The sequence below is a fragment of the Canis lupus genome, chromosome 38, assembly GCF_003254725.2.
Source record: "Canis lupus dingo isolate Sandy chromosome 38, ASM325472v2, whole genome shotgun sequence".
NCBI lineage: Eukaryota > Metazoa > Chordata > Mammalia > Carnivora > Canidae > Canis > Canis lupus.
The window spans coordinates 20,176,167-20,193,664 of record NC_064280.1 but is presented as its reverse complement, the minus strand read 5'-3'; the positions used below and the strand labels follow the sequence as shown (position 1 = coordinate 20,193,664).

General features: G+C 38.4%; 1 protein-coding gene across 2 annotated transcripts in view; it reads left to right on the top strand.

Moving 5' to 3' along the window:
* Positions 1–130: 130 nt before the first annotated feature.
* NUF2 (NUF2 component of NDC80 kinetochore complex) overlaps positions 131–17,498 on the top strand; it is a 28,308-nt gene continuing 10,940 nt past the window's right edge. Inside the window, exons 1-9 of one of the 2 annotated variants that reach the window (XM_025420897.3) lie at positions 131–275; positions 3,523–3,665; positions 4,884–4,958; positions 5,940–6,016; positions 6,497–6,558; positions 11,324–11,421; positions 12,622–12,695; positions 14,007–14,103; positions 15,379–15,441. In XM_025420897.3, the coding sequence (XP_025276682.1) occupies positions 3,543–3,665; positions 4,884–4,958; positions 5,940–6,016; positions 6,497–6,558; positions 11,324–11,421; positions 12,622–12,695; positions 14,007–14,103; positions 15,379–15,441 (669 nt within the window). In that variant the 5' untranslated portion in view covers positions 131–275; positions 3,523–3,542. Of the gene's footprint in view, positions 276–2,757; positions 2,874–3,522; positions 3,666–4,883; positions 4,959–5,939; positions 6,017–6,496; positions 6,559–11,323; positions 11,422–12,621; positions 12,696–14,006; positions 14,104–15,378; positions 15,442–17,498 lie in introns of those variants that run through there. The other variant, XM_025420898.3, reaches the window with a different exon arrangement.

Sequence of the window (17,498 nt, the reverse complement as noted above, 5' to 3'; positions counted from 1 at the left end):
CCAACGCCACGAGAAACGGTTCCGCTCGCATCCCAGCGCCCTCTCTCGCAGCGCAAGCCCCTCCCGCGTCGCGTCTCTTGAGCCTCCTCGGCCCCCGGCGCGGCGGCCGCGCAGGAAGTGGGCGGGGCGGAAGTGGGCGGGGCTTCCGATGGGAGGCGGCAAGTTTGAAAAGGGACGAGCGGTTGGTGGTTGGCGTCTGTTGACTTTTGACTTGTGGCTTCGCGTGCCGGCAGCCCCGCAGCTCCTCGGCGTCCTGCGGGCGGCTGGCGGGCGCGGTGAGTGAGCGGGGGCGGGCACGGGGGGACGTTTTTTGGTTTTTGGTTTTTTGTTGTTGTTGTTTAGCCTTTGCCTCCCGGAATTTGGATTTCCTAAACCAGCTTGTTTTAGCAAAGCGAAGCGTGTACGATCCTAACAGGTGTTCTGGCAGCGTCCACTCTGCTCAGCTTCTCGGTGTCGCAGATAAATGAGGAACCGGAGGGAGGATTTAGCAGTTGATACCTGCTGACTTGCTGGGCGGTCCTGGGGTCGCGGTGCATACGTGACCAGGTCATTTATATCCTAGAGAGCTCGTACTGTGCTTGGAACTGAGGTTTACCATCAAAGAAAGGTAGAAATTGGGTATGGGGGATGATTTCAAGAAAGAAGCACTGGGAGTTATTGGGAACGCCTGGGAGGAGACTAACTTGACACAGGAAACTCATGGATTTATTAAATATTGGGATGCTTTAAAAAAAAGAAAAAAGAAAAAAAACAACAGAAACATTTGAAACCGAGGTGGCGGGTCGGGTGATTGAAGTATTTTTTTCGTGAAGATGTTACATGATGCATTCGTGTTTGTAAGGACTGCTCTGATAGTGTGCAAGACATGTTAGAAAAGGATGTGTGATGATGATGATGATGATGAAGGTATTTTACACCTACTCTTTCTCTCTTACAATGATCTTTTTTTTTTTTTTTAAAGATTTTATTTATTTATTCATGAGAGATACAGAGAGAGGCAGAGACACAGGCAGAGGGAGAAGCAGGCTCCCTGCGGGGAGCCCAGTGTGGGACTCGATCCCAGGACCCCGGGGTCATGCCCTGGGCTGAAGGCAGACGCTCAACCACTGGGCCACCCAGGTGTCCCGATAATCTTTTTTTCTTTAAAGGTTTATTTATTTGAGAGAGAGAGCAGGAGCAAGCACAAGCAGGAGGGGCAGAGGGAGAGAGTCCCCAGGAGACTCCATGCTGAGCTCAGAGCCCCACCTGCGGCTCCATCCCATGACCCAGAAGTCACCACCAGAGCCAAAAGCAAGAGTCCGACTCTTCACTGACCCCCTCTCATGAATTTCTTTGATCCAGATGTAGCTTGTTTCCGAAAATTGACTTTTTCTGCAATCCTCCAGCCAAGTCTTTATCAATGGTTTTTAAATCTGTGACTTAGATGAAAATGTGGAATGTGTGTTTATGCTGAAAAGGACATTTAATATGTGAGGTGTCAGGATCTGGAATCAGAAAGACGCTGGCTGTGGAATGAAAGTGTGAAGTCATAAAATTCAGTGATGGGAAGTGAGGATCCCTGCTTAAGGTTCAAATAATTATGTAAGAAAAACATGGAGAAGACCTGGCTTGCTATCGATGGGTCACACTGAAGAAGTTCTCGGAGCTTTAGTTGATTTGTGTGTGTGTGTGTGTGTGTGTGAGAGAGAGAGAGAGAGACAGAGTCAGTAAGGGCTACAGTTGTCGACTAGACCAGCTGTGGCCAATATCTACTGTATGGATACTCTGCCCCAGGCAAACCATATCTGGAGTATTGTGCTCAGTTTGAGCATTGCATTTTGAGAAGACATTGACCAGATTGGTTTAGAGGAGAGTAAGTAAAATGGTAAAGTTTCTAAAATGATGTCATATAAGCAGTGGCTCTACTTAGATCATATTTACTTAACCTTGGAGAAGAGATAGCAAGGCAGAGATAGGATAGCTTTCTTCACATTTTTATTTCTTTTTCTTCACATTTTTAAAAGTGATGTCATGGAAACAGAAATTAATGCATTCTTTGTGGTTGCACTGACTAGAAATAGGACCAGTGGGTAAAGGTCACAATGAGCAGATTTCTAATCTAATTACTGAGCCGTACTGAAGTGGAAAAGAGTTGCCTTGAGAATTAGTGAATTTTGTGATGTTTGCACGTGTTCACATAGAAGTGCAAAGATGTTTCCAGCCATCTTTCAGAATGGCTTTCTACATTTATCAGAGGTTATAGGCAAGTTGGAGAAGCTTCTTTTTAGCTATAGAATTCTAAGAAACATTAGGCACCCAAAGAAACGGATTTTTCAGAATCATGGGTCATTTCCATTTTTTTTTTGCAAAACTGGGTTTATTCACACTGGGTCTCTTGAAGTATGCTACTTCCTCACAGAGTAGGGGATCTGAATGTAATAAATCCAATGTTGTGAACAAGGCAGAGGCAGTGGCTGCTATGGCTCGTGCTTCTCCTGCTGTCACTACTGCTGCTCTGTTGGGCACAGCTGGAAATAAGAAGAAAATGAAAAGATGTCAGCTTACAGGGGCTCCAAGTGTAGTGTCGGAGTTCTAGGAACATAACCACAATGCACTGTGGCAGGCATCATAACAGTTAAATGCAGAGCTCTAGGACATGATTTCTTAACCTCAACATCACTGACACTTGGACTGAATAATTACTTGCTGCGGGGGGGCTGACCTGTGCATGGTAGGTTCTTTAGCAGCATGCTGGGCCTCTCCGCACCAGGTTTCCATGGCACCCCCATTCCAGTCCTGACAGCCAAAGATGTCTCCACACGTACCGGGAGGTCCCCCCTCCCCTGGGGTTGGGGGTGCTTAATTGCCAGAACGACTGCTCCACGGGGACACAGGTGGGAATATCTCACATCCAAGGACATTAGGGGAGAGTGATTTTTATTGTTGTTTTTTTTTAGGTTATCTCTCTGGTGATTGGAATTCCTACCAATCACAGCATTCTATTTTGACTGTATTTTTTGTTTTAGCTCTCTCTTCCTGTGTGCTTCTTAAATCTTATGATCCATCTCATTATGTGTACATTTAATAGTATGTAAGATCGCCGTACAATTTTATTATCTCCCTATATTGATACTGTTTATATCGAACTTCTGCTGAGAGTGTCGCCTACATATCTTGCTTTGAGGATTCTCAGGACCAATCTTGTTAAACCCTAAGTCCCCCCAGATTTAACAAAGAAAACACATGGTTTTTCAAGTATATTCAAGCAAAGTCCTCTTTCAACAGCATTAGGAAATTTAGAGAATGACTGAGCCATTTCAGAATAAAATGTATTTTAGGACACACACATATATGCACACATTTATTATTTAGGATATCCATATGTATGTAATTGTGTTATCTTACTAGGGTGTTTGATGGTAGTTAGCACTTCTATGAATAGTTCAATGATGGCTTGTTAAATTTGCTTATACTTATCAGCTTCCAGATAAAGAGAACAGCAGGTTGTGCCATGTTTCTGATCTTTGCCTTTTCTTCCTTCAGACTAGCGGGAGATTCCCAAGATGGAAACTTTGTCTTTCCCCAGATATAACGTAGCCGAGATTGTGATTCATATTCGCAACAAAATCTTAACAGGAACTGATGGTAAAAACCTCTCCAAGAGTGATCTTTATCCAAATCCAAAGGTACAGTGTGATTGTGTTTGCATGTGGATGGTGGCATTTAAAAAACAAGTGAAACTACTCTGCCTCTGTAGTGTTTGCAGAAGAGGATGTGCCCTATTACTTGATGTGGGCCAGTCATTTTAATCCAGAAGCAGTCTCTCACCTAGTGTAATTTCAAAATACTGTTAAGTTTATATGTCAGGTGACATCTACATTCCCATTAGGAATTCAGTTCTTTAATATGGTTGTTTTCTTTAAAAAAAAAAAAAAAAAAGAAAGAAAAAAAACCCACTTCTAAATCATAGACATATTAAAGTATATTAAATTTTTTATTATTATTGTAGTGGTCTGAGCATATCATTTATTGGTAGGACTTGGAGGAACCTTTTCTAAGTGGTTTCCAACAATAAAAAGTGCCTAGAAACAATTCTCTTTGGAAGCTTACAGATTAATTTTCTTGCATTGTGCCCCAAGGGGGGGATTGACTTGTTTTGACAGGCTTCGTTCTTATTTCTTTAGTTATTAAATGCAAAAATGAACTACTTATGTGTCACAGAAAATCCCAAAGTCTCCGTCCATCTTTCTGTGTTGGTCTTGAAGAAAACCTGGTTTAATGATATAGAACTCAAACTTTTTGATCTCAGTCCCTTTTTAATCTTTAAAATGGAAGGAATAATCTCAGAATAAATGAATTTATATATGGAACAAAACTGGTTCTACAGGCCAGTACTTGGCAGCTGCTGAATTAAAAGACAAAACTTTTTAAAATTCCATGCTACTCTAATAAATTTATACCTCTAGGATCATAGTGTTCACTTAAACTTTAATATCTCAGGAAACCTTAACATCTAAAGCATGAAATAAGTTTACCCATGGTCTTTTTTTTTTTTTTTTTTTTTAATACACTCTCAGTATGCCATTATGTTTGCCACATGCCTGCAATCTGTTTTAAAAGACTAACCTGTCTTCCCTAATGTGGATGGATTGGATTTACATATACTTGTTCTCATTCTGTTTATAAGCTTAAAACAGCTGATCTCATTGACCACTTATAACATCTGAGCAAACTGATAAGTATATAGGTGTTTTAAAGTTTGGAAAAAATTGAATATTTCAAGGGGAATAGAGTAATTTTGTTACTCTTAGCATCCATTGACTACAATTTTCAATGGTAATGATGACAGCAATTCAGCTGTAGAGTCGTGCATCAGAGTATTAAAAGTTGTTTTTCTTTTGTAGCCTGAAGTCTTGCACATGATCTACATGAGAGCCTTACAAATAGTATATGGAATTCGACTGGAGCATTTTTACATGGTGGGTTTAAGATGAGGCAAAATTACATTCTTTCGCTGCATTTCCCTTGTTCAGATGGCATACTGGCTTCAGGATAGGAAGTTCTTGACTTTAATTTTAACAGAATTAAAGGCTTATATAAAATTAATGTCCCTTGCAGAAGAATCTTATAATAATAGCTTATATTGATAGCTTTAGTAAGACAACAGTAGTAAAAGACTTAAATGACACAAATAACTGTGCAGTTATTCACAGATTTACAGGTTTGTCTTCAGAGCCTAATGAGCAGCAGCAGAGCCTTCCCACATACTCTCTTTTCTGAGGAAGGACTCCCAAATTACAGTGAAAGATGTATATTAATGTTTAAAACAATTGAAATAAGGCAACTGAGCTTTAGCAAATTAGGTATTGCTAGTAGGAAAAGTCATTTTTCTTAATTTTGTTTTTGAACCCTCAGGGCATGATCTGAAGTTTTACTAAAAATGTACTATTGTTAGAATCTCATCAATATGATTACATATTGCTTAAAAACCAAAGGCTTTGCCACGTATTTGCTATGGAACCTTGCTAAGGCCTAGTTTCTTTGTGTACAAAAAAGGGATAGCACACTGTTGTGAAAATTAAGAAAGAATGCATATGAAATGCTTAGCATAGTACTTGATATTTGGTAAATGCTGACTTTACCCCTTCATTCTTTCATTCATTTAAAAAATCTTTACTGAGCACCTGCTGTGAACCTAGCATTATTAGCAACAATTCTAGTTTTGTTTGCTAAGTTTTAAAAATGTAATGATAAGATTATTTTGATATTAATTTATGATCAAGGAGGGGTGCCAGGCTGGCTCAGTAGAGCATGTGACTCTTAAGCTGAGGGTCATGAGTTCAAGCCCCACATTGGGTGTGGAGCCTACTTAAAAAAACAAAAAAGTATCTTGAGGTTGAAAATTTTACTCATTTTGTCTATCAATGTATAACTTAGATTTTGTGATATCTTACATTTAGATGCCAGTGAACTCAGAAGTCCTGTATCCACATATCATGGAAGGCTTCTTGCCAGTCAGCAATTTATTTATTCATCTGTGAGTAAAGTCATTTTATTTTCTTAGACTACATGCATTCATATTTTCATTACTTTAAGCTCTCTTAATGACAGGATTTTCTTGGAGAAAGAATTTCTATCATCTCCCCCTCCACTCTTTCAGCACATTCAAAATTGTAGACTTTCTTCAAATAGAACTAACTGCTTCCTTCTGTGGCATTTAAAATTCTGCTTTCAAAGGAGGTTTTAAGGTTGTGAATCTAAAATGGTCTGGAGGTTTTTAAAGAGTCCTAGTACCTCCAAAAGTGTGTGCTGTTTATTAGGATTTATGCCTTGGTATTGTTTGAATACTTGTGTAGTGTACGGAAAATGTAGATTTTCTGGATTATGCATGGTAGTAGACTTCTGCTTGGTCTTTTGACATTGAGAAACATATCCAGAAATCTCTTGGAAAATAAAATGTTTATATCCTGTAGTTTAAATATAACTCATAGTATTCTTTCTCCACTTATTCTTCAAGGGACTCATTTATGCCCATCTGTCGGGTGAATGACTTTGAGATTGCTGATATTCTATATCCAAGTAAGTGAGAATTTAAAATAATTTTTAATATCTGACTTCAATTTAGTATTTTACTTCCCCATCAATAAATGTAAAAGACAAAACAAAACAAAACAAAACAACTACAGGTAATTGGCTTTAGAAAATATATCCCATTCCTAAGATGAAATTTTTAATCGTATTACTGGAATTGTTTTCCTTTGTAGATCCATAGGAAGGCTGTTTTTCTGATCCGTTTTTCTTAACTCCTTACACTTAAAATTTATTCTGTGAATTTGAAAACATGAATATGCAAGCTGTGATATTGCATAGTGGATTCATCATACTAATTTTCTCAAGTAGAACAATTACTTCTTACCTTGAAGAAAATATATTTTACCTTGGATAAGAATAGTTTTGATATTTATTCAAATGTCGATTTTGGGATCCCTGGGTGGTGCAGCGGTTTAGCGCCTGCCTTTGGCCAGGGCGCGATCCTGGAGCCCTGGGATCGAATCCCACGTCGGGCTCCTGGTGCATGGAGCCTGCTTCTCCCTCTGCCTGTGTCTCTGCCTCTCTCTCTCTCTCTCTGTGACTATCATAAATAAAAATAAAAAAAAAATTTAAAAAAAATGTCAATTTCTCTTTCTCTTTATTTAAATGTCCTTAATTCCTTTGACTCCTTGATATTTGTACATCAAGCTGTTCTATGTTGCAAGAGATTCAGTGTGCTATTCAAAAAATTTTTTTCAGGCACCTGGGTGTCTCAGTGATTGAGCATCTGCCTTTTGCTCAGGTGGTGATCCTGGGGTCCTGGGATCGAGGCCTGCATCAGGCTCTCCACAAGGAGCCTGCTTCTCCCTCTGCCTGTATCTGCCTCTTACTGTGTCTCTCATGAATAAATAAATAATCTTCAAAAGAATGTTTTTTCCTCTTCCTGATCTACCTTTTTGTTTATTGATCTATAATTTACACAAAATAAAAATTAACCAATTTTAAACATAACTAAATTAATTTTAACAAAGATATATAGTTGTCTTGCCGCTGCCACAATCATGCATGGAAATTGAGCCTACAACAGTTCCCTGGGGTCCCCTTACAGTTGATCACTTCCCACCACCCCTTTTCCCTGACAACCTCTGATCTACTTTCTGACACTGTAGTTTCTTGTCTAATATTTGATATAAATGAGATAATAGTCTGTAGTCTTTTGTGTCTGGCTTCTTTAACTTAGCAGAATGCTTTTGAGATTAGTTGCATTTATTAGTACTTTGTTTCTTTTTATTTTGGAATAGTATTCTATTGTAAATATAAACTACAATTTTTGTAGTTGATACACATGTATATTGTTTCCATTTTTGGCCATTATGAACAAGGCTGCTCTGAACCTAGGCTATGAGTCTTCGTAAGGACCTGTGTTTTTATTTCTTTGGGTAAATGCCTAGCAGTAGAAATGCTGGCTCATGTGTTAGGTGCATACTCAGTGTTTTAAGAAACTGCTGAACTGTTTTCCAAAGTGGTGGCATCATACCATCAGCAATATCTGGTAGTTTTCAATTGCTCCATGTCCTCCCTGGACTTGATATTGGAGATTTTTAGTGGTTTTTATTTTCATTTCACTGGACTAAGAGCATATCATATGTTCATATGCTTATTTGCCATCCATATATCTTCTTAGGCGAAGTGTCTTTTTGAATCATTCTTTTAAGATTTTATTTTTTTAAATAATCTTTGTACCCAATGTGGGGCTTAAGCTCACAACCTCGGATCAAGAGTCAGATGCGGGGATCCCTGGGTGGCTCAGCGGTTTAGCACCACCTTTGGCCCAGGGCATGATCCTGGAGTCCCGGAATCGAGTCCCACTTTGGGCTCCCTGCATGGAGCCTGCTTCTCCCTCTGCCTGTGTCTCTGCCTCTCTCTGTGTCTCTCATGAATAAATAAATAAAATCTTAAAAAAAAAAAATCACATGCTTTACCAACTGTGCAAGCCACATGCCCCTGTCTTTTGTTTGTTTGTTTGTCTATTATTGTACGGCTTCTTCAGATACTATAAAAACACATAGTTTATCAGATAAATATTACTCAAATATTTTCTCCCCGTCTATTACTTGCTTTTTTAATATAACAATATCTTTTGAAAGCAAAATATACTTCAATTTGAAGATTCTAATTGATCAGTTTTTTCTTTTTTCATAAAAATGATTCATAAAACCATTTTTTGTGTGTGTAGTAGTAAGAAATCTTGGCCTCAGAGATGTAAGATTTTATTTGTGTATTCTAAGTATATCATAGTTCTATCTATCTATCATCTATTTATTTTAGGGAGAGAGAATGTGCTAGAGTGTGCATGAGTGGGGGATGGGGCAGCAGGTGAGGGAGAGAGAATCTCAAGCAGGCCCCACACCCAGTACAGAGCCAGGTGCTGGGCTTGATCCCCTGATCCCTGAGATCATGACCTGAGCCAAAATCAAATGTTGGATGCTTAACCAACTAAGGCACCCAGACACCCCAAGCATATTATAGTTTTAGCTTTTATTATTTAATGCTTGGATTTTTATATATGATGTAAGGTCAGGGCCAAAGTTCATGTTTTTTTCTTTTTTTGGATATAGTCACCAATTATTTCAGCACTACTTGTTGAAAAGATTTGTTCTTTTTCCATTGAATTACCTTGGCAGTTTTTGTCAACAATCAACTGACCAACTACCACACACCTATTAGAATAGCAAAAGTCCAGAACACTGATAATATCAAATGCTGATGGTTTATTGCCAGTGCTCCTGAGTGAGCTTTGGTGTTTTCCCTTTTCAGGGAACTTATCCACTTCATATAAGTTGGCAAATTTATTAACATAAAGTTGTTGGTAACTTTCCTTTATCATTTTTCAGTCTTTGGGGTCCATAGTGATGTCCCTCTCTCATTCTGACACTGGTAATTTATTTCTTCACCCTTATAGTTTTCCCAGACCAGTGTGGCCAGAGGCTAATCAATTTTGTTTATCTTTTCAAAGAATTAGCTTTTGGTTTCATTGATTTTTCTGAATTCATGTTTTCTATGTTATTGGTCTCTGTACTTACTGTTGTTCCCTCTTTTTTTCATGTGTAGTTTGGATTTGCTGGTTTTTTTTCTCCTATTTTTTTTTAAGGTAGAAGCTGAGGACATGAATTTGAGACCTGTCTTCTTTCCTAACACAGGTGTTAGTACCATACATTTCCCTTTTGTCCCGCTTTAGCCATATCCCATAACTCGATGACAGATTGTTTCTTCTGTGTGTGCGTACATGTGCACATAAGCCTTTGGATTATAAATTTAAGCTTGTCTTCAGCAGAATAGTCCTGTGGCCTTCTGCTCCTGGAGTTGAGGCCACATCCCTCCTGAGATGCTTTTTGCTTCTGGCAGTTGTTCCATGGTTAATGTCGGCTAATGATCACTTTTTAATTCCTGATTGTGGTAGTTCTCGGATCACATACAGAGTTTAACTCGAACAAAATCCTTATGGTGGTGGGTTCAAGCTTTAGAATTCTGAGATTATTTTCTCACCAGAGACAAGGCTAAGAGACAGTAGTAGCTTTGTCATTTCCTTCACTGGTGTGAGATTTTTGTTTTCCTTATCTACCTTTTCACTAAGGATGTAGTCTTCCTAGAGTCCCACATCTTCTAGGGACCTCAGCACCGAGTCCCGAGGCATCAGCAACCGTTCCTACATGAAAGTAATTATTTACTTGCTTACTTAGCTGGGACTTATTTTCTTTTCATCCTCCCCCTGTCTAGTTGCTTATAAGACTTTCTCCTTATCACAAGTTTTTAGCATTATAATGTGCTTTTGGGGGATTTTCTATTTGTTGTCATGTTCCTCTCCCCCACTCCCCACTGTTCTCCAACTCCCACTTAGATTTACTCACTTCCTTGGCTATGTCTGTAGTGTCTATCAAATTTGGAAAATATTTGGACATTTTATACAAGGTTTTTTTCTGCCAGTCCTTTCTGTGGGATCCAATTACACATTTGTTATGCTATTTGATGTCCTTCAGCTCATAGGTGCTATATTCATTATTTTCTCTCTGGCCTTTCAGATAGCTTTTATTGTTGTGTCTTCATTGTCACTAATGCATTCATCTGTCGGGTCAATCTGCTATTAATCCCATCTGGTGTGTTTTTTATTTCAGACATTTTTTAAGTATAAAAGTTTGATTTGGGACTTAAAATCTTCCTCTTTTCTTATAATGCTGATGCATTTCTCTTTCTTCCTTAACAAACAGAATATATTTATAGAATATATTTATAAAGGCTGTCAGGAAGATAGAGTTTAGTTGAGAAAGGCCAAGGCCTCTAGAACTCATAAATTCTAGTTGCCTTGGCCTCTCCAAACACCAAACTTATCTTTGTGACTCAGCAAATCCTGATAGTTGTTTGTGTTCTCTCCTTGCAGTAGAGCCTGAAAACCCCCAAGTAGGCTGACGCATATAATAGGGTTCACCTCATTTGTTTCTCTCAGGGACTTGTTATCTGGTGTCTAAAATTGTTGCTTTTTATATTTTATCTGGTTTTCAAGTTGTTTAAGATAGGAGAGTAAATTTATTTCCTATTATTTACTCTCAGCCAAAAATGATTTACTTTTTTTTAAAAGTTATTAATGCAAAGATAATTCTGATCTTATATTAGAGCACAGTTTTTGCACTTTGATTAATTATAGCATGCACGCAGTTTTATTTTACATGCTACAAGCAGAGTATATGGTGGGAGAGGATGAATTTTATTTTTACATTATCTCAAAGATTTACTTAAGGAGTCTTGCTTTCTATTTTAGAGACAAAACGGACAAGTCGGTTTTTAAGTGGCATTATCAACTTTATTCACTTCAGAGAAGCATGCCGTGAGACGTATATGGAATTTCTTTGGCAATATGTAAGATGTAAATATATTTTTGGGTCACATAACCAGATCAGTAGCATCACTTATGAACTACTAATCTGTTTTGAAATGATTGTCACAGATATCTAATTGTCATATAGCTATTAGGATCAATTTTATTTTAATATTTATGTAAGTAGCAGATCTCCATTACTGGAAAATGTATATCAGAATGAGGTTCTCTTTGCTATTGGATAACATTAGGGAAAGGCTGGGTTTTTTGTTCTAATCTTAACTATAGTTGAGGCTCCTTTTCCTATATTAGGAAATATAAAGGAAGAGGAAAAGTGACAAATTCACATTATTTTCCTTTGAAGTTTAATAGTAGTGTGCTTTATTTAATCGAGGTATTTGAGATTTATGTTTGCTTTCTAAAGAATGGCCTCAAATGATGTTTTGTCTATCACGCTTGCCCAATGTTGCATTGTAAGATTAGTCCAAGTAAATCACTTTAACAGATGGAAACTCATTTCATCAACGATTTAGAGACTTTGGAAAGATTATGGGTCACCCGTGTGATCTGTTTCCATCTGTCCTTAGTTTTGGGTTACCATATTCTTAGAAAAGTGCCAGAGTTATACCAGACAATTAGAACTTCAGCTCCAGCTACATTGAGTATATAGATAAATGCTTCCTTGCACAAATCATGTTAAGCTGATACTTTTTAAACATCACAGACTCCCCAAAGCCTCATGTGTATTTGCTAACACACTCACAGAAACATACAACTTTGCTTGGCTAATTTCTCCTCATTTTTAAAGACACAGCTCAAACATCTGTTGTTTTTATGAAGCACTCTTTGCTGTTCCTCCCCAGCCATTACCCAGGTTGGCTGGATGTCGTTCTATGTAGTCCCATAGCAAGCTGGTTTGTAGACTAACATGCATGTATCTGACCCTTCAAGGGAAATGAGCTACTTAAATCCCAACTGTAACTCTGTCTTCTTGAGTATTATTCTTGGCACTTAGCACAGTGCCTATGGTAAGAACTCAGCATTTATGTGTGAATAAGGAATTCTTAATTCACTCATCACGAATTCCTGTCCTCTCTTAAAGTCTTATTTCTGATGGTGAAAGCTGAGAGGTGAGTAAACATTTTGCAGTGTGTACCGGGAGTTTTTTTGTTTTGTTTTGTTTTGTTTAAGCACATCACTGTTTGTGTTGAAAGGCACTAATATGAAAGTTGCTTTAACAGAAATCTTCTCTGGACAAAATGCACCAGTTAAATACTGCACACCAGGAAGCGTTAATGAAATTAGAGAGACTTGAGTAAGTAGATTAACAAATAAATATAATTTCAAGATGTAAAATGAATCATGAGTAGCATATTACAACCATGTAGGCTACTTCAAGTAAAGCAGACTATTTAAGTTTACCTGTCCCCAAAAAAGGAAAAACTCTTTCTTCTTTCTCTTAGTATGTAATATATTCTTATAGTTAGTGAATTAGCCTGAGTTGTTTTAAAGCGATTCACTTAACTCCTAAATTCTGTCTGGAAGTATTTATTGTGTGTTGGTGAGCAGTAACTGGCCTCTCCTTCTTCCTTAAGGTCAGTTAATTCTGTTAAAAGTTTTACTCCTTCAACAGAGCTTTGTTTTGTTTTGCCTCACCAGTCACTTAGGAGAGTCATTCAGGAATTAGGATTTCTTGGTCAGGTAGATAGATAGATTTTGAGCAGAAGGATTTCCCATCCCTTGTAATTTCTTGATGGCTATGAGTTTCTTTGTTTCACGGGGGAGCTTTCCTAAACTGGCCTGATATAGATTGTCTTTAGAGACTGCAGTACACTGCAGAGACTGGGAATAGGAGGCAGATACTAAAATTTCACAGGTAAGTTTAGCATAAACCAAGTCAAGAGATAAGTGACAGACTGGGAGCAGGTATTTGCAGCCTATGCAGCAGAGGAGCACTGTCCCTCATAAGAAAGCCTGTGTAATATTCCTAATGTATGAAGTTCCTACCAACTAAGGGCAGAAGGAAAATAGAAAAATGGGCAGAGGCTAAGAACAGGGGATTTACAGAGGAAGAAATGCAAATAGCTAATTAAAAATATGTAAAGATTATTAAACTCACCAGTGGTCGGGGAAATAATAATTAAAACCACAATTCTGTACCATGTCTCAAAACAGAAGTTGTGAACCATGCCCATGGCAGAAACTTTTACACGGGCAAGTGCTGTTAAGAAGGATGGACCGAGCAAAGGGAATGGCTGATCTGGGAGAGAGGGGAGGAGAGGAGTCCGGCAGGAGCCATCACTGACAGGAAAGGGAGTATCTCACTCCTCGAATTAGGAGCCGCATTAGAAAAGACAGGTCCGCATGCAGGCTAGTCCATAGGTGAATTCATAGATTCGGTGGTGGAAGGCCAAAGGAGCCCATCTGATCTTTATTTTCTGTGTTGTAGAGGCCAGGTCATCTATTTTAAATCTCTGTCACATGGAGGGATGAGAACTCAGAAACATGAAAGCAGATAGTTTTTTGTTGTTGCTTTCACTTGAGTCATTTGAGGACAGGGACTGTTTTGGCCTTGCAAAGTTAAGAACTTGATACATATTGTTTTCATCTCTTTTGCTATGTTTAGTTCTGTTCCAGTTGAAGAACAAGCAGAGTTCAAGCAGCTTTCCGATGATATTCAGGAGCTGCAGCAATCACTGAATCAAGAATTTCGTCAAAAAACGGTATCAGCTATGTTGACCTTAAAAATTAAACAGTTATCTTATCAGCAAAAATAAGCTTATTTGGGAATAGCAGAGAATTGCAGTTTGGCACAAGTAGGCTGCGGCAAAAACCATAGGCTAGCCCAACAAACAAACGAGAGAAATGTTATTTTATGGAGAAAGGGGGACGTTGGGAGGGGTTGTTGTGAATGGAAGTCCTGGGAGGAAAGGCAGGAGTCGAGGGTGGTGATGGTTCCTCACTGGTGGAGCGGCAGGGGTAGTGCCTTTCCCGTGGAGATGGGGTGGGTGTCTTGCCCTGTTGGGTCCCCCAGTTGATGAGGTTGTTGATGAGGCTTCCTGTGGTTGACGCTGGTGGTGCGGAGTGAGAGCTCCCCCTCCTGGCCTCTCAGCCCCAAGTGAATGAGGTTTCATTTTATTTCCACCATTGTTAGCTTAAAATTAAAAAAAAAAAAAAATTAACGGATGTGGAGGGGGTAAGGGCACGTTACTTTCAGTTACTAAAGATATAGGGTCTATTGCTGTGCCCGTTTGTGCTCCTTGTGATGGAAATGTACTTCTGTCCACCGTGATTATTCATTTGTGTGGTCAAAGTTCTACACTGTCTTGTTGACTAGAATTTTTTAGGATTTTCCGCGTTCTAATCTTGCTGTTCCCATGATGTGTGGGAGCACCCTGGACTTGACACAAACCTGCGGGGCTGCTTCAGGGTGTTTTAAAATTTCAGGGGAAACAGAGATGCTCAGCATCTGTTTTGCTGTGCTTGAACCGCTGGCTCCGGGTTCCAGTAACTGACATTGCCTCCTTTTGTATCTTTGCAAACCTGGGTTTTGGCATTTGCTGTGGTGAGAAACCAGTATTCCAAGAAAAAACTCATAGAGCAGGAAATGAGAATGTGTGTCCACTCAGATTCCAACGCGTGTGAATTTGTACAGGGCATCCAATAGGTCATGCATCCAATGGGAGTAGTTGTGGTTATTTAAGAATGAAAGAAACATTGTTTTTTCTTTGGATTTGTATGCATGACTTTTTCAAAGGGCTACTAAGTTGTTAGGACATAAGTACTTATGCAGTGATGTGGCCTCCACTACTTACTAAAGGAACCCTTAGGTATTTCTTCTGGCCTGGGGGCATTGTGAACAGAGAAATTTGAGAATATTTGATCTAATCCATTTAACTCCTTTCCTTTCTTACCTTTTATTTTATGAGAAAGCATGGAGTGGCGAAATTTAAATCTATTTTGAATCATTACAGAAAACAGTTTTCTTTTTTCCTTAGATGGTGCTTCAGGATGGAAATTCCCAAAAGAAGTCTGATATTTCAGAGAAAACCAAGCGTTTGGTAAGTGTCTTTTCATATAACCAGCATTTAAGGTTTGAATGTTTTGTGTGGAGTATTTTAACTGTTATTATAGCCTAATGTTTCTCCATTTTTCCTTAAAATGAAACTAATTCAACTGTTTTCAATTTAAATATAATAGCTGACTACTGTTTTTTTTTTTAAATGGAAACGCAGAAATGTATGAGGAGAGTGAAAATCACCTGAAAGCTCAGCACACAGTCTGATTTGTGTCATATATGACACCTCTCTGTGCAGAGAGGCATGTGTAATTTTACATCAGCTATTAGACTCTATATGCCTCAAACCTGCCTTTTTTTTTTTTTTTTTTTCACTGAACAAAAGAGCAGAAATGCTTTGCACTCCACTGTAGATCCTCATTACCTTAACAGCTGCATGTGGCTGTGATTGCACTAATGTAGGTCCTTCTGGTGCCCTAGTGACAGACATTTGCTGGCTTCTAATGTTTCTTCTGCTGGACAGCTGCGTGTGTGTGCTGCACACCCACCCGCATACACACACAGGTGTCTGTGTACTGGGCTGCTTTTCATCTTCCTACATGGAAGATTTCTGGGTTCAAGGAAATACACGTTTAAAACTATCCCACCTTGCCAAACTGACTTCTAAAAGGATATCAATTTACATTCCTACCAAGAGAATCTGAGAGTGTTCTTTTTTTCTATTGTTGCCAAAATGTGATGCTTTTAGTTTGCTTTGTCACTTATATAGGAAAAAAAACACCTCATTTTAATTTTGATTTTCTTTTTTCATTCTTAGTGATTTTGACATCTATTCAATGGTTTGTTGTTATTTCTTATTTTGTAAACTACCTGTGGTTCTTGGCTTATTTGGTGTTTTTTTGTTTTTTTTTCTTAAACTATGAATTAGGGATATTAACTATCTTTAAAATTCATGATTTTTTTCCATTAGAAGGCTTATGTTTTTACTGTAAAATTTATAGACACGGCCTTTATGGTTTGTGGATTTAATTCTATACATAAAAAACCCTGTCCCATTTCTCATGTTTTTAATCCCACATTGTCTCATTGTACTTTTATGGCTTCCCTATTAACACATATTATAGAACTACCTGAAATTTACTTTGGTATAAAATATTCCTCATTTTTCTCTCACTTTTTTTTATTAGCAAATGGTTTGATCTGAGTAGTATTGACTGTGGTTCAGTTTTATTATGCAGTTCTTTCTGTCCCATTAAAATCTACATTAAAACAACATCATTTTGTAATTAGAATATCCAGTTTAGTCTTCTTATAAAGGGAAGAAATGTGATGAAAGTCAATGTCAGGGCACCCCGGGTGGCTCAGCAGTTTAGCGCCACCTTCAGCCCAGGGTGTGATCCTGGAGACCTGGGATCAAGTCCCCCTGCGTGGAGCCTGCTTCTCCCTCTGCCTGTGTCTCTGCCTCTCTGTCTCCCTGTGTCTGTCATGAATAAATAAATAAAATCTTAAAAAAAAAAAAAAAAGTCAATGTCAGTTGTAAGGAGGGTGGCCTCTAGTTTTGTAAAGCTTGTGAAAGTAGCAAACATAGTGGGGCTGTTGCTAAAATAACATATTGTTTCAAACATTGAATTTTAGCCTCTGAGTTAGTTGGTCAAAATGTAAAATCATTTGTGGTATTTGTTAGTTAAAAAATAATTTGTAGACAATTTACACAAGCTGTAGGGGAATATATTCCTGTTACAAAATACTCCAATGCATACATATGTATAGTGAGAGGGACAGAGAGTCAGACCAGAAGGCCCTCTTCTCTGGCCTCCTTCCCCTCCTGTCCTTTTCCAGTGACATTGCATGCATTTTTTTATATAGATGCGTATAGTTATCTGTTGCTACTTTCTTATTGTGTTCCTAGAAATGGGTTTATGTTATACGTTGACCTATAATTGATTTTTTTTTTAAGATTTTATTTATTTATTCATGAGAGACAAAGACAGAGAGAGAGAGAGGCAGAGACACAGGCAGAGGGAGAAGCAGGCTCCAGGCAGGGAGCCTGATGTAGGACTCAATCCCGGGACTCCAGGATCATGCCTTGGGCTGAATGCA